Source organism: Ischnura elegans, chromosome 4, assembly GCF_921293095.1.
Source record: "Ischnura elegans chromosome 4, ioIscEleg1.1, whole genome shotgun sequence".
NCBI classification, from domain to species: Eukaryota; Metazoa; Arthropoda; class Insecta; order Odonata; family Coenagrionidae; genus Ischnura; species Ischnura elegans.
In genome coordinates, this window is record NC_060249.1 from 128,934,337 (window position 1) to 128,961,101 (window position 26,765).

General features: G+C 36.6%; 1 protein-coding gene across 2 annotated transcripts; it reads left to right on the forward strand.

Moving 5' to 3' along the window:
* The first annotated feature begins 1,849 nt into the window (after window positions 1-1,849).
* Window positions 1,850-26,765, forward strand: LOC124158049 (cGMP-dependent 3',5'-cyclic phosphodiesterase-like). 2 transcript variants are annotated; one of them, XM_046533214.1, is made up of 16 exons: window positions 1,850-2,106; window positions 2,419-2,633; window positions 2,721-2,837; window positions 3,228-3,472; window positions 3,557-3,666; window positions 5,306-5,454; window positions 5,843-5,985; window positions 6,402-6,627; window positions 7,006-7,190; window positions 11,801-11,929; window positions 13,493-13,628; window positions 13,865-13,882; window positions 18,902-19,019; window positions 19,120-19,289; window positions 22,963-23,108; window positions 24,952-26,765. In XM_046533214.1, the coding sequence occupies exons 2-16, from the start codon at window positions 2,544-2,546 to the stop codon at window positions 25,142-25,144; spliced, it is 2,175 nt and encodes a 724-aa protein (XP_046389170.1). In that variant the 5' UTR covers window positions 1,850-2,106; window positions 2,419-2,543; the 3' UTR covers window positions 25,145-26,765. The 2 variants fall into 2 exon arrangements, with proteins under 2 accessions (XP_046389170.1, XP_046389171.1); XM_046533215.1 differs by lacking the exon at window positions 13,865-13,882.

Here is a 26,765-nt window from a genome sequence, read left to right on the forward strand (position 1 = left end):
TGCGGTGGAAACGCGCATGCGCAGCTCAAGTGATCTCATCCATTATCAAGGAAGAGTGTCAAAAAAAAATAAATAAAAGTTGTCCATATTTTTTTCTGGAGCACCATGCGACGCACAACCGAGATAGCGTTGGTCAACGGAGGAAATGAATATCACTTGCAAATTATGACCTCAACTCGAAAGGAATACGCAGTGATATCGTGGATTGAGTCATTTGGAATTAATCCAGGCCCTAAAATTTATACCGCTCACCCTAACATACGTTTTCAAATCAAAAAATGTATTCAAATTCTTAGTAGGGAGAAGGGACATTGTAAGGCCAATTGCTGTTTCGGAAACAAATCGCATATTGAGTTGATCATTTACTTTTTTCATCGAAATTCAGTTTCTGATGCGGTTCAATTTTTGTAGTATCATGATGCCAATTAAATCTCAGAACCTCAATTCCTGTTTTATTGCGGTTATAGTAAAAGTTATGTGCAAGGCCGGATCAGGATTTTGTTCTGGGGGGCACAAGGATACCCCGTAATACAAAACGAACGCATTCATAAAGGGACGGTATTAAAAATCTTGCCTGTTTTACAAGGGTCTGGTGGGCACGTCCACCCTGCCCCACCCCCCCAAATTCTGCCAATGGTTGTGTGCCATTTATGAATCATTTTCACTATCGAGTGTAAAATTTACTCGACATAAGATGGTATTCGAAAAGCGAGGACTATAAAGTATATTATTACCAAAAGCTTCACCCATCCGGTGAAGGCGGTCAATGCTTAAAATTCAATATCATTCTAATGAGAATACTCTAATGATTTTCTGTAGCACATTTTTAATCAAAAGGTGAAAATACATTATGAGTTATTAACGACCATATTTCATGAAATTACACAAATTTATATCTTCTGGCGGCATCGAGCAAGCTGAGTTGGCAAAAAAATTTAGTTGTATGCTGAATTAACTTTCAGATATAATAATAATAAACGGTCAGAATTAGTCTTTAATCAAAAGTTACGGCGACGGCAAGGCTTCGGTAAAGGAATATGGCCAACAATCCCTGAAGCTAACGTGAATTCGAAGCATGGCTCAGGCTGTACCTGTACAGGCTCGAAGGAAGGAAGGGGTTTGACTTAAGAGGAGGGAAATAAAAAAATGGCATGCCTGGAAAAACATTCTACATCATTTTGGCAATAAAAATTTAACTTTAAGCAGATGCAGTCATTATATGTCCAAACTAGACAATGGTTTTAAATATTTTATTTCCCTGAGGCTTTTAGGGGGGGCGCATCTATCCCCTCGTCCCCCCAATTGTTACGCCACTGATTTATCTATTATTTTTCAGCATTTTCCAAAAGTGTCTTCATTGAATGAAAGGCCCTAATTTCCATTTCCTCTTGTTCGCGACATAAAATTGCGCAAGAACGCCTGTTTTCGGGTAAAAATCCTTTTAATCCGTAGTGACTCTCTCTCACAATTACCGCCTGCAAATTATGTATAATTCACTGAATGAGATCACATAAGTGTATTTTTGCTATCTTTGCTAAGTGCGTCGGGTCGAACAATAAGTTTAAAAAATAATGAGGAATGCTCAATTTATCCCTGTAATAGCGAGAAAATTGCGGAGTAATTTTTGACTCCATTTATTTTACTTCCACGCTACTTTTTGAATGCCATCGTACCCCATAGATGCTTCTTTTTTATTATTTAAGAGGGCATTTTTAGTCTTATCGCACTGCGCATCGACTCAAATTTGGAGCTACCACCTCCAGTTGCGTAATGGAGAGACGCCGTGGATCGATTGCCATTGGCCAGCCCCCCACTACTATCTTTCGTCCACGCCGCGCGCAACGTTACAGTCGTTACAGCTCAGTCGTCTGCTTGAAGTCGAGAGAAGAGGAGTACCTGATGCGCGTCGCTTGTGTGTTTCTTTATTTTTTGCCCATTGTGGTGTACAGGTATCAGCATGAATAAACCAGTGGTTGTGTAGTGTAAACAAATGACTATATAGGTAAAGTGAATGTCGGTCCAAATCGTCACCGTAGGTAGTCAATCGAGGAGATCGTAGGGGAAAGCACTCGAGCAGTGACGTAGGGAAAACCCCTCTGAGAGGCGGTGAGTACAACTGGTGTTTTTCCGCGATGTGTCGCGGTGGGACTCTTTCATATCCAAATTTGCACCCATTCGTTCGTTTTTAATGATAAGAGAAGCTTTCAATGAAACTAATATGTCTAAAATAACTTAATTGTTTTGTATTCCATTACATTATATAGTTACTGTTTAGTAATCAGCATTTTAAAAAGTTTACTCGCATTGCAATTGATTAATAGCATACCCATTCTATATTCACAAACTGCTAACAATGAAGTGAAACTGCTGCCATAACTTATGATATATTTTGTTTATAAATAAATATTTTCGTTCTAGGTCATTGTTTCAAATGCATGTATCACATACAAGAACTCCATCATGCAGTTTGACTCCAAAATGTCTCCACCCTGAGAGCTATTTCTAAATTCCTATCTTCTATGCTCCCATAAAATACAGACACAATGGCGCAAGGCGAAACCAATCTCCTTCGGTTATGCTCTACTTTAAACGATAAAAGTAGTGCTGAACTCCAAATTAAAGTTAATAACTATGTAAGTTATGCCTGACCTCAAACCCTTCATGGATATATTTGTTTGTCGTAATGACTTTGACTCTAACTTGATCCTTGACCTTTCTAGTTAATACAGGAAACAGGGTCCCAATTAGCTTTTCTGGCTGCAGTGTTATCTGAAACAGAAGAGTTATTAATTCAAGTACTAGGAGACAAAGTATTGGAAGAAGAGAAGCGGTTTACGGTATGTTTTGATATTCATTTTTGCTAATTGATTACAAGGTAGTTGTTTTAGAATTAGTGGTGTTTAGAATTTTATTGTAGTCCTCATATGACCATTCCATTGTCTTGAACATTTAGAGAATCACTCGGTCAATGCTTTTCCCTTAATTTATTTGTGATTCCTACTAGTTGCCATGTTGTACTTTAGTATGCAGCATTCAAGGTTTGACATTGTTGGCCTGACTGCATATCCATTAATTGCAAATTTATTGTACAAAGTCCTTTAATATATTGGTAAAAGCCGTTGGGCATCAGCTTTCACTATCAAATTTTCTGTGTGGATGTGCCTTTACATTTTGACAAATTGTATCTTAGTTGAAACGTGTAAACCATTTCCATTATTATTTTTCAGGCAAAAGACCATGCTGTGGGCATTCCTCTGGTGAAAAACACTGTAGTTCATCTGCATGAGTTGGAGGAAAGTGATAAGGAGGAAATTCGAACTTTGTTGGATTTCATGCCTGAGACATTTGTGGCAGTTCCTATTAATCATGCTAACGTAGAACAAGTTGCCATCATTGCTTATATTGTGAATTTTGTTGAAGAAGCAGAAGGTTCTGTGTTTCGGTTCATAGCAACTATCCGAGAGTGTTTTGAGTAAGTGTCCCTTACGTGTGATGGGTGAGGATCAAAAGTAGACCATGGGAAAGAACTGAGATTGGATTTTTCTTTTGCTTTCAGGCACACATTAGGAATCATTTTGAACACTTTAGCTTATGAAGAGGAAAGGAGATTACGAATCCAATGCCAATCTCTCCTAACTGTAGCGAGAAACTTGTTTACCCATTTGAGTGAGTATATTTCAGTTTTATGTGTGTGTGTGTGCTTGAAAGGCATTTGCAATAATTGCACTTCATTTGGCCTCTTATATTTTTAAGTTGTTAATTCTAACCAGAATGGAGAGCTGTGTCAAACCACGTAACAATTTTTGGCGTATGATGATGATTTTTAAGTTGGCAAGCATTCCTTGGTGTTCATGATAAAATGAAGTGGGTTGAAGATTAATTTAAGATTAAAACCAAAATCAGTATGGGATGAAATTCAGTGTTACTTGGTATGTCTACCACACCCTGGAGTAGACTGATTGTTCAACTGTGAACTTTTCTCTTTGCACCTGAACCACTGTATATACATAACTGAAGAATCACTGAAATAGTAATCATTGATTCATTTGATGTCCTCGTAATCTAGGGCTTTATGAAGAGCAACAGGTTCAGTCAACATTCCATATTGAAATGGATGTGAAAGGTATGGTGACTCACCCTGTAACACCGTGTGGCTGTTAGAAAGAACAAATTTACCTTTGATTTATTCCTCTTGCAAAAATGGACTTTGTTGTGTTTGGCAGTCTTGTTTCATAACCTTTTGAACACTTAAGTGCCATTTTCAAGGTCCCTTGTTAGCGAAGTGTCGAAACTAGTTGGGCAATAAAATCATTGCCAAGTAGCACAAAGACTATTTTTTTCAAGTGCAATGGACGGCCAAAAGGCGATGGTCAAAGTTAGCTTCGTAATTGATTTATTCCTTTTAATATTTTCGTTTCAGGAACTATAAAAGTCTATCATTGATATTATTGAAAATTTTGAATGGTAAAATCTTGGGATCTTTGGTCTTATCTTCAAATCTTCATACCCTGAACATATTTTATTGTGTCTGAAACATCCTATCCCGAGATGTCTGTTGATTTTTTTTTACTTTTAATGGATAAAATAAAGTTGGCTCCAATGAATTTGATGGGTACCTATCAAATCCCATGTTGACATCCTTAATTATAATTGAATTGAAATTTCATATCACATCTATGTAGATTATTAAGTAGATACTAGTTATTCATTATCTTCCTATTTTAACATAGGTGATAGGGCAAGGGAGTGATAGGTCACTCTGTTAGTTACATGATTCAAAGGTTGATTTGGAAAGGTGGGGAAGAGCTCATCCCAAACGAAACCACAAGTGTATAAGTTCTCACATATCCCAAAAATTTCCACAGGGGGGGATTCAGTTTCTTTCCCTGGGCTACCTTCAACTTCAAGGATCTTTGTTTTGGAATGTCTCAAGGCTTCACTTGGATCCCACTGGTCAGCAGCCGTGCACTACACCCATTAGTCTGCTGTCCTCCCGTTACTCACACTGTCGTATTATTCCATTCCTTTTAATTCCCCTTCCTCACTTTTCTCCTTCAACGAGTCTGGCTTGCAAACAATTCCTTCTTTATATAGCTATGCCCTTGCCATGTTTTTTTTTCCATTTTACTGTATCTCTGTTGCCCAATTTTACATGATATAAGTACTTTTTCATTTCTGACCGTGTTATTTATTTTTATCTTTCCACTGCAAGTACGGAATTGATTTTTCAACATTTTCTTCTCCAAGTTTCTGTTGGGATACTTACATGACTATTCAATTTGAATGGCAATTTTTCTGTTTGCAGGTGATATATCGGACCTTCTCAGAGAGATCATGATGGAGGCGAGGAAGCTGACGCAAGCGGAGCGGTGTTCCCTTTTTCTGTTGGATGAGGAGCGGGATGAATTAGTTGCCGAGGTGTTTGATGGCATCCCTGCCGAGCCAGGCAATGAAGTTAGTATACTCCTGCATGAGTTTCTCCTCCTCCTCAATTTCATTTCCATAATTACTCATGTGCGTGTCTCTTTTTGAATTGTCTCATTTGAATTCACAAATTTATGGTTACTTCATGGTCTTTGATATTATTTGGAAAGATTTTCATCTTCAATGCAGTATTTTCTTTTACATTTCATTATGCATTATGTTGGCTATCAATTTGTTTCCAATGATTCCTCCAATACTCTCTCTTCAATTGGTTTCCTTCCCATTGAAGAGGCATCTTTTGTTTCAATCTCCTTCTAGATTTTAATTTATTTTTATTTTTGTAAGTTTCAAGATGACGTATTTCATATGAATTCTACTTATTTCTTTCATTCCTTAAAGGAATACCATTTATTTATAGAATGCACCGGAGGTAAGGATTGCAAAAACTCAAGGGATTGCTGGACATGTGGCAATGACTGGTGAGCTCCTGAACATTCATGATGCCTACGCACATCCTCTCTTCTACAAAGGCATCGATGAAAACACTGGTTTCAAGACCAGGTTAGCTTGGAAATCTTATTGATTTTAATTTTACTTATAGTGATCAAGTTGCTGGAGGGCAATATCTGTTATGAGTTGCAATTGTACTTATATTTTTGTGGATGATTTCTTAAATGCATACATAAATTAAAGTTTCTTTAAAATATTTGTGTTTCTTGTTATGGTTTGGCACATGTGTGGTTATAAAGATCAAATTTAGTTATCTGTTTGGCCTCAAAGATAAATTCTCTTCGATTCATGCATAGGTGCCCGTATTCAGTATGATGGGATTGTTCAATTCCTGCTCAAGTGACTGTTGGGTTTATTTCATTTTTGTGACTGTGGATGAATATGTTCTAAGTTTTTGTGAGATAAGTACCCCATAATAGAAGAACTCAATAGCCTTATACCTATTGTGGCTTTCTCTCTATTTTAAGGAACATACTCTGCATTCCAATTAAAAATGAGAAGCAGGTCATCGGTGTGGCTCAATTGTGCAACAAAATTAATGGGGTGCACTTTACATCATTTGATGAGGAAATTGCATTGGCCTTCAGTGTTTATTGTGCCATAAGCATAGCACATAGCCTAATGCTGAAGAAGGTTCAGGATGCCCAGTCAAGGAGTAAACTTTCGAACGAATTGATGATGTACCACATGAAGGTACCTAATCATTTGTATCTTCCTCTTAGCACAGTTGTCCCTGGGCAGGCGTCAGCTGGCTCTCCTAGCTTCTCTGCCCTCTACATTCTCATCCCCTTGTGCCATTGTCTTCCTCCCATCATGTCTTCTATCATTCCTTTCTCTTTTCTTCCCTTGCCTTAATTCAATGTTCCTCACGTACAACTGGCTTGCAAAGAACTCCTCCTTAAGATATACCCTATCCATGCCTTTCTCCTTCTCACCGTATCTCTGTTCCTCAATTTGAAGAAATTATTCAGTTCTGACCTCTTTTTGTCTTTTGCTGTGCACATGTAATTTATTTTCATCGTACTCTACTTCAAGTCTCTGTTGATTAATCTTATGTGCATTCATTTTTAGGTCAGTAATGAGGATACAAAAAAACTTATCAGTAACATGTTACCTGTGCCTGGCCCAGAATTTGCTGATTTCAAGTTTTCACCGAGGTCTTTGAAGGAATCCAATACTGCCCAAACAGTGCTCTACATGCTGGATGACTTGGGATTGGTCCAAAGATGGAGAATTAAGAGAGAAACCCTGGCCAGGTAAATAATTTCGTTGTGATCAAGGCGATGTGACCGAGGTAGTTCCTGAATGATTAATTTATAAATTTTGCTGTTTGCTAGTGAAGTGGTAGGTGAGCTAAGCGCATGAAAACTGTCTCCTTAAAGGCAGAGACTTATTATGTCGCAGTGTGTGTGCCTTCAGTGGTTGTTTGCCCCTAATCGTGCCAGTGTCAGTTCATCGTCGCGGAGAGTGGTGTGATAGTGGTACTTTTATCATTAGAGATAGTAGCCCTTTAATATTTGTTTATGAGGAGCAGGCTTCCAAGTGCTGCAGTGATTCTTAAAAGAAATGATGACTATGCATGCTTCGTGAAGTGATGGTGTTGAAGATGTGCCAATTAGTTTTGGCTCTGGTTTAGGCGCTGAGGTGTATTGGTGGGTGCAGGGGAGGTCTTCTCCTATCCCTCAACGCTTGAAGGGATGGCTGTATTAATTCTTTTGTGTGATTGTGACTATTCATCCAAATAGAATGTGGTGTTCAGCTGGAGTAGGACTAGAGTGTTGAGTTCAGTGATGCTCTCTTGTGTTAAAGGTGCATTTTTTGGTGAGTAGAATGATTAAGAGCAGTTTCGTCCCTCACTTTTATTCCTTCTGTCGGACATAGCCAGTCGCACCTGGGAATTCGAATGAAAAAGTGTGGAGTGTAAAGGGACATCGAAGGTTTTTTTGTAAGGATTTTAGGATTTTGGAAAGAATGATCATGTACTTCAAGAAATTCTATGGGGAATTATGGAAAGTTGTACTAATTCTATGGTTCTGTTTACTAATTTGCAATACTTGCTTGATATGAATCCATTCTGGACAACCAATCGAGAAGCGAATTCCATGGCATATTGAGTCAGTATTATTTCCAGATGAGGAATCAGTTTGAAAAGTATTGGCACATGTTCATGTTGTTATTGTATAAAATGTTTTGTAAGCAAGTAAGGTACAGGTAGGTAATGACGGCACACTGGGGGTGGACGCATACTTTTTTGGAGGTGGTCAAACAATATAGAGCGGAACTTTAAGAGGTCTGCACAAATGCAGCTCAGATCTTAAGCCAACTCCATTATAAACAGGGATGTACCATACAATGCAATTCACAAGTCCAAATATATTACAACACTTACTCCTCACCATCAGGGCATTCATCCAGGATTATGATTTGTAGATTCTAACTCAGATTATGAAGAAATTAGCGACTTCTATTACCATTTTCATTCTATCTTGTAATGACGAGCTAATTAATGTTAGCTGTAGTTAACCCCTTGGTTGGGGGCAGAAATTTCCTTATCTTTCACCTGGTGGGGAGCAAATCCACCGATATCCGGAGATGCCGTTTTCGAAAAAAAATTTATAGTAAAGCTATTGCACAAAAATGGCAATATACTTAAAATATATTGGTATAGAACCTCTGACAAAGCAAAAAACATGCAATGATGCATAAAGAATGAATATTCATGCCTTCTCCGCATAACATTGCGACGCGACGGCATGCGCGACTATAGTCGCGCTCCCCACATGGGGAGCGGAGACCGCTTGCGACTATAGTCGCTCTCCCCAGTTAAGGGGTTAACCCATAGTGAAGAAAAAAACTAGATTAAATGCTTCAGTGACCCCTTGGTCACATGTGATGTTGAAATGTGTGGTCCTTGTCATTATTGGGTAAATATTAGTAAGAATGTCATGAAAAAGGTATTGATTTTCAATATTGAATATGCTGTTCCATCAAGCCTCACCTGATATGACTGAATATAAATTTGATGAAAATCTCTTCTGCTCTGCTCTTGCATCAACTCTTATTTGGGATGTTAGGGGGCATGTCTGAATCCGAGAGAAAATGTGAATACCTTAAGGTACATATTTTCATTGAGTAATTGTACGTATCACTTGCATTTTGATATCCTTCTGCAGTCTTACCTTTATGATTTGGTGATAGTGGTGAATGGCATTAGTGTTAAAGTTATGTTTGTTGATGGTAAGCTCATTTGTCTATTCTCTTCTATCATTTCCTATTTTGCTGGGCTGGATTTTAATGCCCTCATCCCTTAATGATATAGTTTCTCAATTTGCCTACTCTTAGCTGTATTTTTCCTGACAGTTTTTTTATTCCCAAGCTTGATTAGATGAATGCAGTTATGCATTGTGAAAAGCCAGCTATTTACCTACAAAGTAATTATTTTGCTATTAGAAAAAAGTACATTTTTGTCTGTTTTTATTTGTATTATATTAATAATTATTGAAGTTTTAAAAATTCACAATACTCAATATTTTTTTACCACTTCCAGCAGAATTCCAGGCTTGAAATGCAACAGCGTCATTTCCAACCAAATGCTCTACTTGCTAAATTTGTAAAAGCCCTAAGTTATCATCAATTTCTCCTGGAATAATTTCAGAACTCTCCGGCCCAAAACAAAACAAAGCAATGCCAATTTCCCAGGCTGTAAGGTGGAGCATTTACTTCTCTCCGTAATTTCACTATTCATTCCTGGCTTCGTTTTTATACCTTCTTTTTACACGTAAATTTTAACCAGTGGTTCCCAATAGATGGTCTAGGAAACATCAGTGATCAGCAAAGACCTTGCAAAGTGTTTGCAGGACAAATTAAAAATTTGCCATGAAATTTGGATCTCAAAAGTGTTCATCTCATAGTGTTATGAATGCTAGAGAATGATTAAGTATCCATTCAGTGTATATTAGTTATTAATCAATTTATATTCTGTGTATATCAATGAGGAATTTGTTTTTAAATCCCATTTTCCTTAATCGCTTTTGAATTTTGCTATCACCTGGAGTGGTTTGATTCAAGGGATGGGAAAGTTGTGGTTGGGTTAAGGGTGCTTCGTTTTCCTTTTTGGAGCAAATTGTGCCAAAACTTTGTCCAGATAAGTGAGGGAGGTAGGGGAAAATACTTATACCATATTTATATTGTATATCCACCAGATGTACCATAGGAATGTGGTTTTTAATGAGGGATGCAAAGTGCATGGTGTGATTCCATTTTTGGGTCGTACTCTCTTACCTGTGAATGAAAACTAATTGTGGATTCAGAAAGATTGGAAAATGGGTTTACAAGAAAAGAACCATTTTATATTTAGCTAGTAACTCTTAATTTAAAGACAAAAAGCTGCAGTATTTGCCACCTTCTCAAAAATGTCCGTGTCTCTCTGGCTCTTAACTCAAATGAGTGACTAGAAAGTGAGGGAATGGTGTGAGTTCTTTCGACAGGATTGGCCTGTGATGAGAGTTCACTCTGCAAAGTCCTTCATTTGCTAGGGTTGAGAATGTTGATTCTTCTTTGCATTTAAGGAGGCCTCTCCAAAAAAGAGATAATCTTTTTACTTTCCACGCTCTTCGAGAGTCAACAATTGAAAAACTTGGTGAACATAGTGGAGGAGAGTTGAATAGTGCAAGTACTTTCAAGGCATTAACGAGTACTTTTTGGTTAGATCATCTGCGGTGGTGATACTTGTAGTTAGGAATGGGAGAGTTATTGGTTGTGCATATATTATCTCTTGCCTTTCTGTTCAAACTCAGCTGAGGAAAAGGTGATGCATTATAGGGTAGCTTACCTTAGGATTGTATCGATGAAAGAGAAGTGTGGAAGCTTTTGATTTGTGACTGAATTTTCATCAGAGAGCCATTATTTGTGTGGATTTGATGATGTTTTATGTAATGATCAATGGATTATTAGATGTAGTGAGAAGATGATTTGAGGAGATTTTTCAATGGAAAAGAGGTTATGTTGATGAAATTCAATAGGCTACTTGATTGCAGCTGGTGCACCTCATCTTTTATTGCTCTAAATGGCAATAGGCTATATAGCCTTGATATTATTGTTAGAAAAAGCAATGTTAGTTGCAAGAGCTGGTACAAGATCTATGTATATGAAATCATAGAGGAAAGGAATTGTTACCTAGGAGGATAGATAAATAATTAAATGCATGCCTTACTTGCTTAACTCACACAGTCCAAAAATCATGCTGGACAACTTGATTTCAAAGCATAAAAATATTTTCCAATGTTTAATCTTGCTAATACAAAGATCAAAGTTGCAAAATCATTCTGCTTTGATTCTGTGAATACGTACATTGCTCTTATTGTGCAAAAGATGATGAAATATTTTCTTGGCAATGCTTATAAATCGAATAAGTAGGTATCCTCAAGACCACTTGGTTTATGATACCCTGTCCATTTTTGCTTACAAGTGACATTTGTGCCGTAAATGATACGCCTTGGTTTAAGTATTCGCTCTGAAATTAGAGCACATATCGATAGCTAAGTTCTAAAAACACATATCTCAAAAATAGCAAATTTTCAGGAGAGCAAAAGAACTATAATTTTTTTAATTTTACACTGAAATTAAAAACCACAAGTTCATAAAACTGAAAAAGAAGCACTCATTTGCAAACAAAGAGTTGTTTTATGCTTGTATTTCATTTTTTTAATGTTATTGCACTTTGTTTAAGACACCTGTCTCAAACCGGCCAATTTGAGGTGTAACGTGTCGTTAGAACTTCGCCATCGAAATGCTCTTTGAAGTTTTATTCCAAGCATTTGTGAACATATTTTTCATATGTTTTCTTATGCTGCCATTTTATTTCCAGGTTTATTTTGTATGTTCAAAGAGGCTACAGGGACCCTCCATATCACAACTGGATGCATGCATTTTCAGTAGCTCATTTTGCGTATCTTCTCTTGAAAAATCTCCATTTGATGGAAAAAGGCCACATTACGTGAGTAATGAATGCTTCTCATGACTTCTTGTGTAGTTTTTATTATGATCATATTCATTATTGAATTACATATATCACTCCTGTATATTAATAAATAATAGCCGTTGGCAAATAGTGGACTTTTCCTGTATTTGTCGAATCTGATCCATATTTCCTTTCCTGGCAAAATGTTGGTGGAATGTGCTTCATTTCTTCTGGAAATTTTTAATGTTATGATTACAAACTTTATTGCTTGGGTGATTCAGTCTGTGTATTCAAATATCGATTTCCATTCTAAATTCCTATGCATTATTATGGGATTGGATGAAGGGGATTTATATGAAAGCTGAGGAAAGCGTGGGAATTTTCCTTTTAAATTTGGAATGTGTTGTTAGCACCAATTTTTTTAACAAAATCTCATGCATAATTCCATGTCTGTTCCCATTGAAGTTTAGTTCCTAAAGAAGCTTTTATTCTAATGAAACAGCTGTATTAGGAATAATGTTATTTGAAATTATACTTTTAAACGATTTAATTTAATGTTTTGATATCATGTAAGATTTAATCATGATGCCCTCACACCCTTATCTCGGTGCCATTGCTATCCTAACCACCCACCTCAGTTCACACTTGCTCACAGCTGTCATGTTCAGGTACACAAAATATATATGTACATTTTACGCTACGTGTAGGATTTATTGCACACTTATGATTCCATTCTGATGAACATATTTGATCTCGCTTTAATGTGAATTTTCAATGCAAAATCTTCTTGATCTCACTTTGTAATTGGTCTTTGCAAATGTTCCGAATAAGTTCAACAGATTCAGGCTTCAATTGATGGAAGTTAGACATGTTTATATAAACAAAAGATCGTAGCACTTTTCCACAAAATTTTTTTTTACTGCGCAAAATGCGTTCCGGCTCACTGAGCCATCATCTGGTACAAGACAGATGACCAGATGATGGCTCAGTACTCAGCACTCTTGTACCAGATGATGGCTCACTGAGCCAAAACGCATTGTATGCAGAAAAAAATTTTGTGGAAAAGTGCTACAATCTTTAACTTATTTAAATTTGCAAATGTTTGAATCATGAGTGGAGAGTGATCCATTTATTCTCAATATTTGTAATTATGTATTTGCTTTCATTGAAAAGTGGTTAATCCAATGTGTCTGACGACCGTGAATATATATTTCAGTTTAAACTTTTAATTGCAGTTTATTTCCCTCTGAAGTTAGGATAGCTCTATCGCCAACACTTTCAGTGGCAATTTTTCTAAACCCATTTAAATGTGTGGCGGGTGAAATGGCATCTATTATTCGACTAATTTTTTTTACTCTATTGTAAATTGTAATATTTGAATCAAAACTGTGAATAGGTATTCTTAAAAACCTCTGAACCGAATTTGTAATGCTTGTCGCAATTAATGCACTGCTTACTTACCTCATACTTCATCCTTTGCTCCAAGAGCTGCACTCCTGTGAATCACAAATCATATCTCTTGCCAGTTGGTATTTACTGTGTTTACTTCTCATGTTTGGAAGAAATATTCTGGAATATATATTATATTTTTGATTGCAGTGAGTTGGAAGGGCTGGTTTTCATTGTAGCTTGCATGTGTCATGACCTTGATCATCGTGGAACGACAAATTCTTTCCAACTGGCGTCAGACTCTGTGTTGGCTGGACTTTATAGTTCAGAAGGATCAGTTATGGAGGTGAATATTTGAATTCCTTTTCTTGCCTTCTTCGTTTATTTGCTTGAACTTATTAATTTTGCTTATAATTATCAATTGATGTGTATTAATGAGTTTAAATTTTGATTCCAAGTTTCATCAATTATATTTATTAATTTTATTGTTTCTAATTTGTATGGCACTCCATGGAGCCATGTGGGTTGGTGTTTAATCGTGATGACACAAATACATATTTTCTAATCGTTATTGGTGCCTAGTTGACCATGAGGAGTCAGGTAATCAATCGGATGCAGATGAATTGTACTGCCTTTGCCATAAGAACTGCTTGTGCCAAAGTTTTTGTGCTGTTTATTCCTCTCTGTTGTCTCTCATCTTTGCCTCTTACCATCCGTGCTTCCCATGATTCTCTGCTACCATGCTTGTGTTCATTATCCTCTCTGGATTCTATTCATTGCTATTTATTATGCTTACATTTACACCTTCATCTTGGTGTCGGATACTTTTTTGTCTTTTGTTTTCATCTCCACTCATTCTTCTTTTCCTCCTTTCGATCTTCACTCTGAAAGTTATCTGCTGGATGTGAATCCAAGGGTCAGGTCACTCGAGTCTAATTGTATCCTCAACTCCGGCCCTTAAAAGAGAAAATAGGGTCATAGGTGATCACAGCACTTAAAAGTAACATTTATCTGATTTTTAAAACAAATTTGGCACATTTAGTGAGAAGTTCGAGCATCTATAGATAAATCTCCATAACTCTATTTCTAACATAGAGAATGAATTTGAGCAACATTTTTGAAAAGGAAATAATGAGAGTTTTAAATTTATGTGCAATTTGGCCTGTTTGCATGAATTTCCAAAACAAGAATCATATATGTATATGATATATGAGCATATGCTTTACCATATATGTATACATATATCAAAACACATCCACCCCTGCAATTTCGCGAAAGAAATATTTTTTTGATGATGTTTACGGCTATAAACTCTGAAACATATTTGCAATGTCTTTATGTACTACACCATTGTATTAATATCTACTTCCAAATACTACCCTGCAAGCTGCGTTAATAGGAATGCAGCAGGGGGTGTAACAATTGAAAAGGAAATACTCTAACGACATTACCCCCAGCATTTATTGTTGCCCCTCATTTTTTGAGGGAACGCAAATTCTCATGCATTCTATCCATTTGGCAAAATATCTCTCTTAACTTTTCATTTCTGTCAGATCTGGAAATAAAGTGGGGTTTCCATATGATGCTCCCTGTGTTTCTTTGAAAGACATGCTCTCAATTTCCCAAGCAATCTAAGCCTAGTGTGCAACCTCCAAGATTCTAGTGGCTCCCAGCCTATTTTGTTTTACATCTATGTAGCACTTTCTGTAAACCTATAACACTCTATGATGAATCGCATAGCTTTCTTTAGTATTTTATTAAGTTTGTGAATTAATTCTTTCTGCCACTCGTTCAGGTTATGTTCACTTTGTATTCAAGGTGTGGCTGGACGAGTGTGAAATATTCACCTCTCTCTCACATTTTCATCCAAAAATCTTCCCACAACATGCTTGACGAGTTGTAGCTTCTTCAGGGCTCTGCCATAAATATTTCATGCATGCATAACTCACGATAGGTTCAAAGTGAATGTAACTCCACTTTATTCGAGTCCCCCCCCTTGCCCCCACTCATGAATGCTGTTTGAATTTTCAGTATACACATGACAGCTTCATCAGCAAAGTTTGGTGGTCTGTACAAAGAGTAAACTTGTAAACGTACTCCTTTTTGTTTCACAGCTAAATTGCACAACATACACTTTCTGTTTCATTGTCAGTTATAACTGCTGACATAATCATTTACAAATCTGAAGTATATATGGTTGATTTCAGCAAGTTTGTTTTTTACGCTTCAACAATAAACTACGACAAAGTAAATGTCATATTTTGTAGGGTTAGAGTCGATTGGTTCTTTGCCAGCTTATTTGTATTAGGTGGGTGAATTTCATTGGAAGTGCTTATTGAATTTGATGTATGTGATTTGTTTATCTTGAGTATGCATTTTGGTAATATTTTCGCTACTTTCTGGCATTACCTCTCCGAATTTTATATCGTTGTGAAATTTTTCACAAAGCAGATTTCATTGGAGGCTATGTTTAGTTAATTCTTTACAAATCCCACTGGATGATCCGCCCTCTTGTCTAAAAGACGTGTATGGTGCTCGAAATTCTACAAACCACCCTTTCAGGTGCATCTTCGGAGTTATGCACCCCAGATGAATTGAGGGGAGCCCAGAACGATCAAAGCACTGGCCCAAGATCCACGTATTCTGCCCCAATGCTCACACACAATTGTCAAGTTTATAGGTACTTTATAGTCAATCCAAGTCCCTCCATAAAGCTCATAGTGCTATTGGTCAGTTTCTATTTTGTCTTCTACACTCTCACAGTTATCTGCTGCTAATTAAGGGTTGAAAAGGGTTTCCATGTGGAATTTAAGCACTTTATTTGCTCCTCTACACCTTGTTTCTTGGGATTTCTCGCATTTTTGGGAGACCACAGCAGTGGGCATCCCATGTTGTTATAGTCTATCCATTGGCTGAGAGTGGACCTGGCTGCTGAGTCTCAAGGGAAAATAGTTACTTTCCGAAAGCAATTTTTGAATTTTACTTGGTTGAATGGCTATTAGAGGTCATTTACAACTGTACTTTCATCATTTGATCAGGTCCAAGGACATTCTTTGCATATTTACAATGTCTAGGTGTCGCTAGTGATGCACTATTTTGTTTATGTGATATGCTTATCCCCAATTGTAAATCTATTTCATGTCCTGTATTTATTTTTTTCTCCTTGTGTGAGGTAGAAGTGATAAATATGTCATACTGTGTTTTACTTTGTAAAGATGCCATTCCGATGGCCCCTTTGCTTGATCAAGTGAAATTATATTTACCCTTTGTTTCTGATCAGAATGTTACTGTGCAGTCATTCCTCTGTTTATTGCATTTTGCTCTCCAGATAAGAGTGTAATGTACTCTTTCGAGAAATTCTTTTGCTGCTACATACTATCTAATGATGTGGAAATGAAAAATTGATTGTCGGGGAAAAATGTAAGAAATCACTACATCATACTTAACTTTATCACATTTGGGAAGAATTTGAAAAATAACTTAAATATTCTCTGATAGCTTTTTTATGCTTAATATGCATTTTAGCTTTCATGTATTTTTAGCATGGTAGAAAAATCTGAGCATGGAACAAAATTATGCATTACTATTTCTGACTTTGCTAATAATTGGGAGAAAAATCATTTCATCTAAAATCATGCAATTGATGTTCTAAGGACATGGTCAGAGCTAAAGGCTAATCGGGTTGTCTACTTCCCATCATCTATTTTTGGAGACTGTAGACGTCCAGGTCTATGGTTTGTAGGTATTCTTAGTCTTTGGCACTATTGTAATGAATCGCAATGAAAAGATATGGCAATGAATGATATGCTCTCTCTGATTGAGATTTTTATGCCTGTAGTCTTCCTCACATCATAGAAATAATGACTTGAAATTTTGAGTGAACAATTAGAAATCTTTCAAAAATTGTTTTACTGGGTCTCTTCAATAAGTTGGGAAAATTTTTTTTAGAAAAATGCATTTGAAATATTTGAATGTAGCAAAATTTAAAAATCTTCAATGTAATTCCCTTGAGCTCCTAAATACTTTTTTCAATGGCTTTGCCATGCAGAGTGTATGCATCTTGAAATACTTTTTCTGAATCCTCTTAAGAGGTGTGGATTGCTTCAACAGTCTCGAAATCGCTTCCTTTGTGAGCAGTTGTGAAGAGCGAGGAAGTGCGAGCTACCTGGCAAAGTCCAGACTGAACTGGGGATGCAAAGTCGTGTTGCAAAGTCGTCCAAGAATTCTATAATGAGCAGAGCCGTGTGGCTTTCGAGCATTGCCTTTGTGGACCATCCAAGTGTCATAGATCTCTTTTCTCTTGCTGATGACCATACACATGTCTACAGTGGGTGCTATGGTACCCCAGTGTGATCTACAAGCGGCCAGGGCATATCCAAGATCATAAGTTGGAATGAGGGGCAAATCCAGGTTGTGACATTTCTGAAAGGAAAAGGCAGATGTTGCCAAAACTCTAAGAAAATTACATTTGTGTATTAAAAGTTGTTCAAAAATTTATGACAGCTATTGTAAGAGGGGACAGCTCCTCCCTCCTCGCTGAGTGTACGTCCAAGCCTAGGGGGACAAAAGGAGCATTGAAAACCCAACCACTTTGGAAATGAAAACTTTATTCCAAAGAACCTCAAATGAGAAAGTTGCCGAAATCTTAGAAAATATTTTTTTAGGTTCATTAGGCCACTTGCTTTGTAATTTTTATATAAGAGACTAAATTTATGGCAGTGCTCTCAGTAATACCTTCCCAAAAAACCCATCCAAAAAATTCCTAAACATGCCAATCCTGATGATGACCATTCTTTTCAATCTGCAGGAATTATTTTTAACCCTGCTACTGCAGCGGGCCTATATTTCAGCTTTTGTATTTCTGACGAAAAAAGCATCAGGCCAATAATCATCTTATATTTAATCTATTGCTGCATTTATGTGATAGATATTAAAATATGTAAAAACTCAAGAATCCATAATAGTAGAGTCCCTGTAAGCTTCTTCAACCATTGCACAGATTTCAGTATTATTTAAATAGTTTTCACATAAATTCATGGCTTACTTTCATTTGAGTGAGTCCTACATTGAATGCAACGCAACAATAGGGGTGCCCTGAAATAATGAATTAAGAAGACACATCTTGAGCCAGCATCATATGAAAATTATCAGCATTGTATAACCGAAGCATTTCCCCATCCAACCCAGCAAATTTTCCTGTGATACTATCAATTGAAGCATTTCATAAATATATTTGCCTTGCTTAATGGACAGACCCTGTAATGTATGCTAAAAACCTTTTGAATATGTCAACTCATGTATTGCTCAGGCAAGCCTAAGGGGTTTAATTTATTCATATTACAGGTGGATTTATTTCCACTGTTAGTTTTAGCTCACAGACTTCACCTTTTAAAGGAGTAATTAGAATTGTTGTTGTTGATGTTTTTCAAACAAGATTCGAAAAATCTAATTCATTAATTTTTGCTATTATGCTACTCAGGTGGCATATTTCCCAGTATGTGCAATCTTCTGAAAAATATCCATATTTCTTTTCTTCCTCAGTATGAAGTGTTTTTTGACAATCCATTTTTTACATGATAAGGTTTTTAGGCTAATTTGGTTTATATCTTCTATTTTCAGAGGCACCATTTCTCTCAAGCAATGTGCATTCTCAACACTGAAGGATGCAATATTTTTGAGAGTTTACAACAGGCTGAGTACAAGAAATGTTTAGATCTCTTGAGGCATTTGATACTTGGTCAGTTTGAAAAATGATTGAGAGTGATAATGGATATATATATATATAAGTCATCCACCCCTGGCTACCATTTCTAATCTTCAAACTTCTGAATTTGCAGCCACTGATTTAGCACAACATTTGAGGATTTTCAATGAACAGAAAAAGTTGACTGAAGATGGCTACGACAGCAGTAATGAGCATCACCGGGGGTTATTACTCTCCCTTTTGATGACCTGCTGCGACTTGAGTGATCAAACAAAAACGTGGAGTATTTCTAAAAAGATAGCGGTGAGTACTGAGCCATTCCACTGTAGAAATTATTTTTCAATAAATATGAATGATCCTTGCACTCAATCTCAAGAATCTTTCTTGCACGTTAACTAAAGTCTCCATTCATGTTTTAATGTGTCTCAGTAGGCAATGGGGGTACAGTCGGAGTTTAAACCCTCCCCCAAGAGTGGATTCTGCATTAAATTTTGGGGGGGGAGTGGTCAAGACCTTTGTCTGGGGAGAATGGAATGGGAGAGAGGGTCCTGTGTAGAAATTTTTAAAATGCCAAGTTTTTATGCATTTTTTGTGCCTAAAATTTCATTGTTATTCTTAACAGATAAAATTGAACAGTTTAAAGGGAAGGTGATTGCCCTGTGAAACGATTTTTCTAATTGTAGTACATATATGTATATGATGAGTATGATACTATATTGAGTGAAACCTTCGCTAATATATAACAGTCACTGCATTTTTTCTCTCTATTGTGTCTAAATTGACATTAATTGGGAATTGTAAGTTTTACATGTTGTAATTAATTGAATACATTATTTTTTGCAAACAAAAGTCAGAACGAAAGAATTCTAGACAAGTTATTAGTCCAATGCGACTTTTAAAACCAAGAAATATGCATGTGTAGAGTAGTAAAAAAATGAGAAAATGACAAAAACATGATCCGTCAGAGGGTTTTGCCAGCGGCGAGTTGGGGGGACTAGAAGGACTCGTCCGATCAGCGAGAGGAAGGGGGGCTGCGAAAGCATGGGGGGAGGGCGAGGGGCTGTGGTGGGGATGGAGAGTGTTGTCTGGGTGTTTGGGATCTCTGTCTTCCTAGCAGCGAGGATTTGGGGAGAATACGGACGGGAGTAAGGGAGGAGCTTGTAAGGTAATGAAGGTTTTTTATTTCTAGGTAGAAACGTGCGAGCTAAGTGATTAGTGTGGTTTGAGTTTCCAGTCTCTCTCTCGTCTTATTTGGGTCTAATATGTACTATTAACGCAGGCCTGCATTTTTATGATTCTATCATGTTTTTCAAGTTCTGCTGATGGAGTACCGTTTATTTATGTGCGCTGAATCTGAAAAATGTCTTATTTTTACTAAATTGATTGGGAACTTATGTTTAAATTTGCCCTCTGTTAATTTTGAAACTGTCATGTATATGGAAGATAATCAAAAATATAAGATGCACAATTATATGTGTACTAACGTGTAAAATACAACGTACATAAAGTGCACATACCTACTTTTCTAATTATTGTGTGTAATCCTTATTACTTTCATCGTTGGATATATCAGTGGTAATTATATTATTACAATTATGCTTATTCAAGCAAAATTATGCTGTCGTAGTAAAAGCTTTTCATCAGTTTTTGGGTGCAGTCTAATATAGGAACTTGTGATTCATTGATAAATCGATAAATAAAAGTGACGGAACCATGATTAATAAAGTTAAATTATGTCTGTAATGCGTCCTATTTGGACTCGTTCTTTTTTATATTTGGTGCGCATTCCTATTCTTGAAACCATATGGAGGTAAAACACTAACCGTGGAAATTAATTGGTTGTCACAGAAGAGCACGGTACATATATGTGACTAATGCTATCAGGGTGTTTCAAAAATTGAGGACCAGGAATGCAGGCCACGTGAAAAGAGGGGAGATGGTCAGGAGGAGAGGGGGAAGCTATTCGAATGAAACCAATTAGTACTATTGTTTTCAGTTAACTTGAAACTTTTACTTGACTTCAGTGAAATTTTTTCTGGCTATAGAACTCCGGGCTCAATCCATTCCTACTCCCCATTCCACTTCCATTTTTCACTTGGAAACTATGTACATACTTACATGCTTAAATGCTTTTAAAATGTCCAAAATATACTGTGATTTGAGTCATTATCTTTTGAATTTTGTGCACAATACGAATATTTTAATCCAATCAAGATACATACCTCATCATTTGCTGAAAGTCATGGTTAGACACTTTTGGGCCCAATAGGCGACTCATTTTTTTTGGCCTCTAGAAACTGGGACTTTGAAGAAGGTTGGCTGAAGAAGGTCAGAAAGGGTGAAACACGTTTCTATTGTTCTCCTGTAACTTGATATTTTATTTTGAAGGATTTATGGCCTTGGTAACATGAAACCTAAGCGAGCAATTACCTGGGGTGCCAAAGGCTTGTTGGGGGCTACGGAGGGGAGGGAAACAAACGTTAGAGGAGTGGACTGAGGACTTATCCCAAGCAGAGCCACAGTGCATTATTTGCGCTTTTAATGTGCATTCATTTCTGTATTAAGTGCACATAGAAAATGCGCATTGAAAGCACATTTTTGTCCCCACCTTAAAGGTACATTATATGTACATTGTGAACACACATTTTTCTCTGTGCATTTTAGGTACATTGAATGTGCATTATTTATGCACTCATTTCCCTGCATTGGGATAGGTTTAATCAGCGGCAGATTCAGAGAGGGGCGACGGTGGACTGTAGCCCCCCTTGAGTATCCAATTTACACAAGATGAAATGGCAATTTTGTTCGGACCCCCACCATTCTTGGGCGGTTCACCACCTAGCCCATCCCCACCCACATGGGTGGGGGATAGTGGATTTTGGGAAATGTGGGACATAGTTACTATTCTAAGGCCCTGAGGTTCTCCTGATGGTAGGTCTTATCTCTCGGCAAAGATTCACACTTTGTGCCTATCGTGTTAAGCCTTAAGATATAGAAGGATAGAGGGCTACATATTAAGGTAAGAAAAATTTGGTATGATTTGGGGAGGGGTCATAACCCCTAAATCTGCCACTGCCCTTCCAGGTGACAAATTTGGTCCATTTCTAAGGTGGAAAGCAATATCTGAATGCCAATTACAATTGGAAAAATGTCTCCAAAAGTGGTTTTTTAATTGACTTATCATTCATCTACAAGAAGGCTGAGAGAGTGTGTTAACCTTCCAAGGCCTAGACTCTTGACAGATTAACTACATATATACTAGCCTAGCTTAGGGAGGCAGTCCTAGCTTTGGCAGAGCGTGGTTAATTTGCTATGTGGCTATAAGTACTTGTGGAGCAATTTTGCTGTGTTTTTATAATACCAATCTTACGACAGTTGACTAATGATGATGATTGAAAATTATGTGAAAATGGACGCTCATATTAATACTCTCGAATTATAGGTGAAGTTGTTCTCCATTTGCTTGATGAGCCATGACTGAGAAGTACTAAGAAAGATTTAATTACTATGAATGGAAAATTGTTGTTAATGTTCTCAAATGTACATTTCAAAGATATGTATGCATTTTTAACTACCTAGCTTGCACAGGTGATTGCATGTATGTAGAATATTCTTGCATTCCATGGAAACACACTCTTTTAAGAGGTATGTGATATGCAATGCCAATGCCCCTGTGTGTCAGATACAGTATCGTTTTCGAGGGAGCATAAACATGGCAACCATGTATTTTCTACATATTTAATTCAGCTGGCTTGGTTGCTACAATCGTACTAACAATTTTTATGCCCTCCCCTTTTTTCTATTCCAATGAGGTTGCTTGGTAGCATTTACATTTGTGCACCTTTACATGTCGTAGAGGCTTTTTTTTTAGTACTTTTAATACATGCTGTGTCATTATTCCTTATTTAAAAGTTTGAGAACCATATTTCACTTTCTTAACAGTCTTGTTTTTCATTTGAAGTGTTTTACTCCTCAGGAGTTGATATACATGGAGTTTTTTTCACAAGGGGATTTGGAGAAGGCAATGGGAAATCGGCCTTCAGAGATGATGGATAGAGAGAAAGCGTGCATACCTTTTCTGCAGCTTCAGTTCCTCAATGATATTGTCCATCCATTGTTTACGTGAGTATGAATTTAGCCTTCCATTACATATTTGAACGAGGGAAACTTCAGACATTTGCACCTCTGTGGCATTATTTTTTTCCAAACTTTATCCATAAGAAAAAGTTTAATCTTTTAATATTCTGAAAAAGTGTTTCCTCCGCGGTAGAAATACTTTAGTGCAGTTAATGGCAGCAGAAAATCATTCTCTTTTCAGCTGTAAGCATTATTGTAAATGACGTGCAGTGATTAATGTGAATGGATCATTTTAATTAGTATGATAAACATTATCATCATTATCAGTTTACATAAGGCAATACATACAGTTTTACAATGATTCCACATAGGCCACATAGGCTTGCAGTCATTAAATTTCAAATTTTGCCACTTTATTTTCACTTGCACAGAATGTTATCAGTTGTTTAATTATATGCCAATTTTTTTAAACCAAACACATTTTTAACTAAGCATAGTGGTTTTGTACTCTTTTGGAATTTGGTTTATGAGCAGTCTTCTTGAACTGATTAATGTGAGGGTCTTATATATATTTATGGAGCCTAATGTAGGGTATGTGAATTAATCTTGGGTGAGCTCTTCCCTCACCTATCCAAACAATCCCTCAGAATGAAAGTGTGAGTGAGTGATCATTATAAACAGAGTAAACACAAGAGAATTTTGGCATGGAGCTTCAAACTTGAATCCATGTTTATTTCCATGAAGTCCATAAATATTTATGTCTGACAACGGAGAGGATGCTATGGTAGAATGAAGTCTGCCTTGGGAAAAAACTGGCTTGAAAGCAATTTTATGATGATTGAATACTTGGCTGGAAACATTAAATAATTTTTTAGGGAATATATTATGTACATTGAATCATGTAAATCTGATGCTGGGATCATTGGCCATTTAAATAAAGGGAGAGCATGTTGACTTCTCTTTTGTGTAATAATAAAGTATAGCTATTAATTAAATTCAGTAAATACATTCAATGTCAAGGAAATCCAAATTCCAATTAAATTTGAAAGGATAAAAATCCGTGAAAGTGGTTTTCCATTGTTTTATGCAATAATCAAAGAGGAGTAGTATAGGTATTAACCTGCCGAGAGAAAGGCCTTCAACTTGTAGCCTAATACAGTGGGCTAACACCAATTCTATTCCCTGTTGATAATTGCCTACAAATAAAAAAACTGGTTTAGGAAATATTTCCCCTCCGACTCCAATTGGTGTTTGGATTCCTGTCTTTGGACTCACTCTCATATCTGCCGTGTGCATGATCAAAGATTTAAGTTCATTCCTGGAGACTGTACGGAATTTCACTGTTCTTCTGTGCAGCTAAGAGAGGAGGCAGCGTTTGCTGTGAGCAAGGTGCTCTATCGTGGTTGGCTGAAAGGGGTGAATGCTGAACATAATATTATTTGCCATGTACTGCATGGCTGCTGGATATCCCTCATTAATTGTTAGTGAACTGGTGATTAATTAATTAGTGTATTGGGTTGACAGGGTTCTTACTGCAATCTGCAGGTTAATGCGATGGAAATGAGTTTCACCTCATGGTAATGTTTTAATGCATTAATAGTACAATTAAGCCTAATTTGTTATTACTTGTCCTTTCCTTTTACAAAAACTTGCACAGTGATGAAAGTCACTTTTTTCATTTGCAGCATACTTCAAATAAGAGTTCTGCTGCATGATGTCATATTTGAACTATAGCCTTCTCAAGCCAATGCAGGCAAATGCTACATGCCTGATTTAATTTCTTCCCCTCTCACAAATTGGCATCGGCAAGCAGTTAATGCAAATCTGTAAATGGTATCAGTGCAGTACCCATGAATTCTGACTGATTCATTTTTTAAATTTTTTATAGGTTCCTTGCAGAATTGTTCCCTGAAGCAGAGTGCCTTGTCGATGCACTAAAAATCAATAAAAGGTGCTGGGAAACTGCCTGGGAGCTGTACTCAAAGCGTTTAAGAAAAGAAAGTTCATCTATGGCAATTTTAGAAGACGAACAGCTTGAGATAGAAGTAATAAACTACATTCAAGCTAATGAAGTGGTGTAAAGGACTTTGGAATGAAAATGTTGTCACTCTTTGTAAGCAAGTGTGTTCACCATCCTATAAGTGATGGTTAGGGAATTTCTTTCAAAATGCATTTTATTTGATGTTTGACTCAAAAGCTTCTCTATCAGATACTTATACTCCTTTCCTGACAGAATTGAGGGGATACCCTAGAAATTGAAAGGCAATAACGTACATTAAGAACATATCTGCATATACTGAACAGAGAGACATGATCTCCATCATTCAACAATATCATGCTCAAATATACTCTTGTATTAAATCACTAAATTCAATTCATTTTATATTTTTGTGAAAATTTACTGTCTCCAATTGTCTGCTTCAAATCCACTTCTATGCCAATATTGGCATCATGCATCATGGCTATTTGTTTTCATAATTAGTTACATTGGAGATCTCTAATTATCTGCTTCAAATCCACTTGTATGCCAGTATTTGGTGTCATGCATCATGACTATTTGTTTTCATAATTAGGTATCGTGGAGCATTTTAAGTATGATATAATTGTCATTTAGGGGTTGACATCATTGTATTGTTTGCACAAAGAACTTGAGGTTTTTGAGTGTGATTATCATCTGATTTGCTGTAAAAAAATATGGTGCTATAGATGAGGTTCAAATCTGAATTAGGTGTTTGTGAGATAGCTTTTTAATCCATCAAGAATTTTCTTCATACTACGAGCATCATTTTTCTTTAATGCCTAAAATGTGTGAATGTAAGCGGTTTCATCAACGAAAAAGACATTTTCCTCCAGGTTACAGAGAATGGTTTCTTAATGATGAAGTTGTAGAGAAATGTTAAGGGTGTTTCCATGAATAGACTTCTGTGACTACTCTCTCAAGGAAATATCACTGTTGAATTTCTAGCTTTACCTAGTGCTGCCTAATAGTGAACTCCTGGTACATACATACTTTATCTATCCCCAAGTGGAAGTTTATGGCTCGAAAAATTAATTGGCTGTCATCTTATTTTCGTTGATTGCTGAAGACCAATTTCTTTTCTTTCTGTGAGCTCCTGCCAAGCTCAGAGAAGATCTGTAATGCATTAACTTTTAAAAGGGACCATCAAAATGATTTGGGAGCAAATGAAACAGGTAGGCATGTAAATAATATGTGGCTTTAAAATTCCAAAATTGTTTTGCTTCACCATGAGATCTGTAACAATTAAAATAAAGTCTTATTTAATTTTTGAAAGAAAGAATTTATGTACTCTTGAGATTGGAGATAATTTAAATAGATAAGTTAATGAGAGAAAGACTTAACTGGCGTCATCATCTGTGAATACACACTTCAATGATATATTGACACCGATCCTCATGGTGAGTTTTCACTTGCGAACTTTTAATGATCACACTTCTCTTGAGTCTGCTGTGAGGGTCTACATGTACTACCAGAGGAGTATAACAGTTTATTCTGTAGTGCTATATAGTGAAAGGAGACAGTAATAAAGTGAAAACTATCTGAATTGTTAAAAAATGGTGAACTGGGTTAGGAGTCATGGACAGTTCCTTTCAGTTTCATACCTTATTGTTTCCAATGATTTATAAATTAATAGAGAATAAATTGTTTTCATTTCTGCTGAATTAAATTAATAATTGAACCGA

Excerpts from the sequence above, each read along its gene's own strand:
- LOC124158049 (XM_046533214.1), top strand. The coding sequence starts at position 2,544 with ATGGCGCAAGGCGAAACCAATCTCCTTCGGTTATGCTCTACTTTAAAC. Across the intron at positions 3,667-5,305 it reads AAACTTGTTTACCCATTTGA|GTGATATATCGGACCTTCTC; the intron begins GTGAGTATATTT and ends TTCTGTTTGCAG. Across the intron at positions 6,628-7,005 it reads TGATGATGTACCACATGAAG|GTCAGTAATGAGGATACAAA; the intron begins GTACCTAATCAT and ends ATTCATTTTTAG.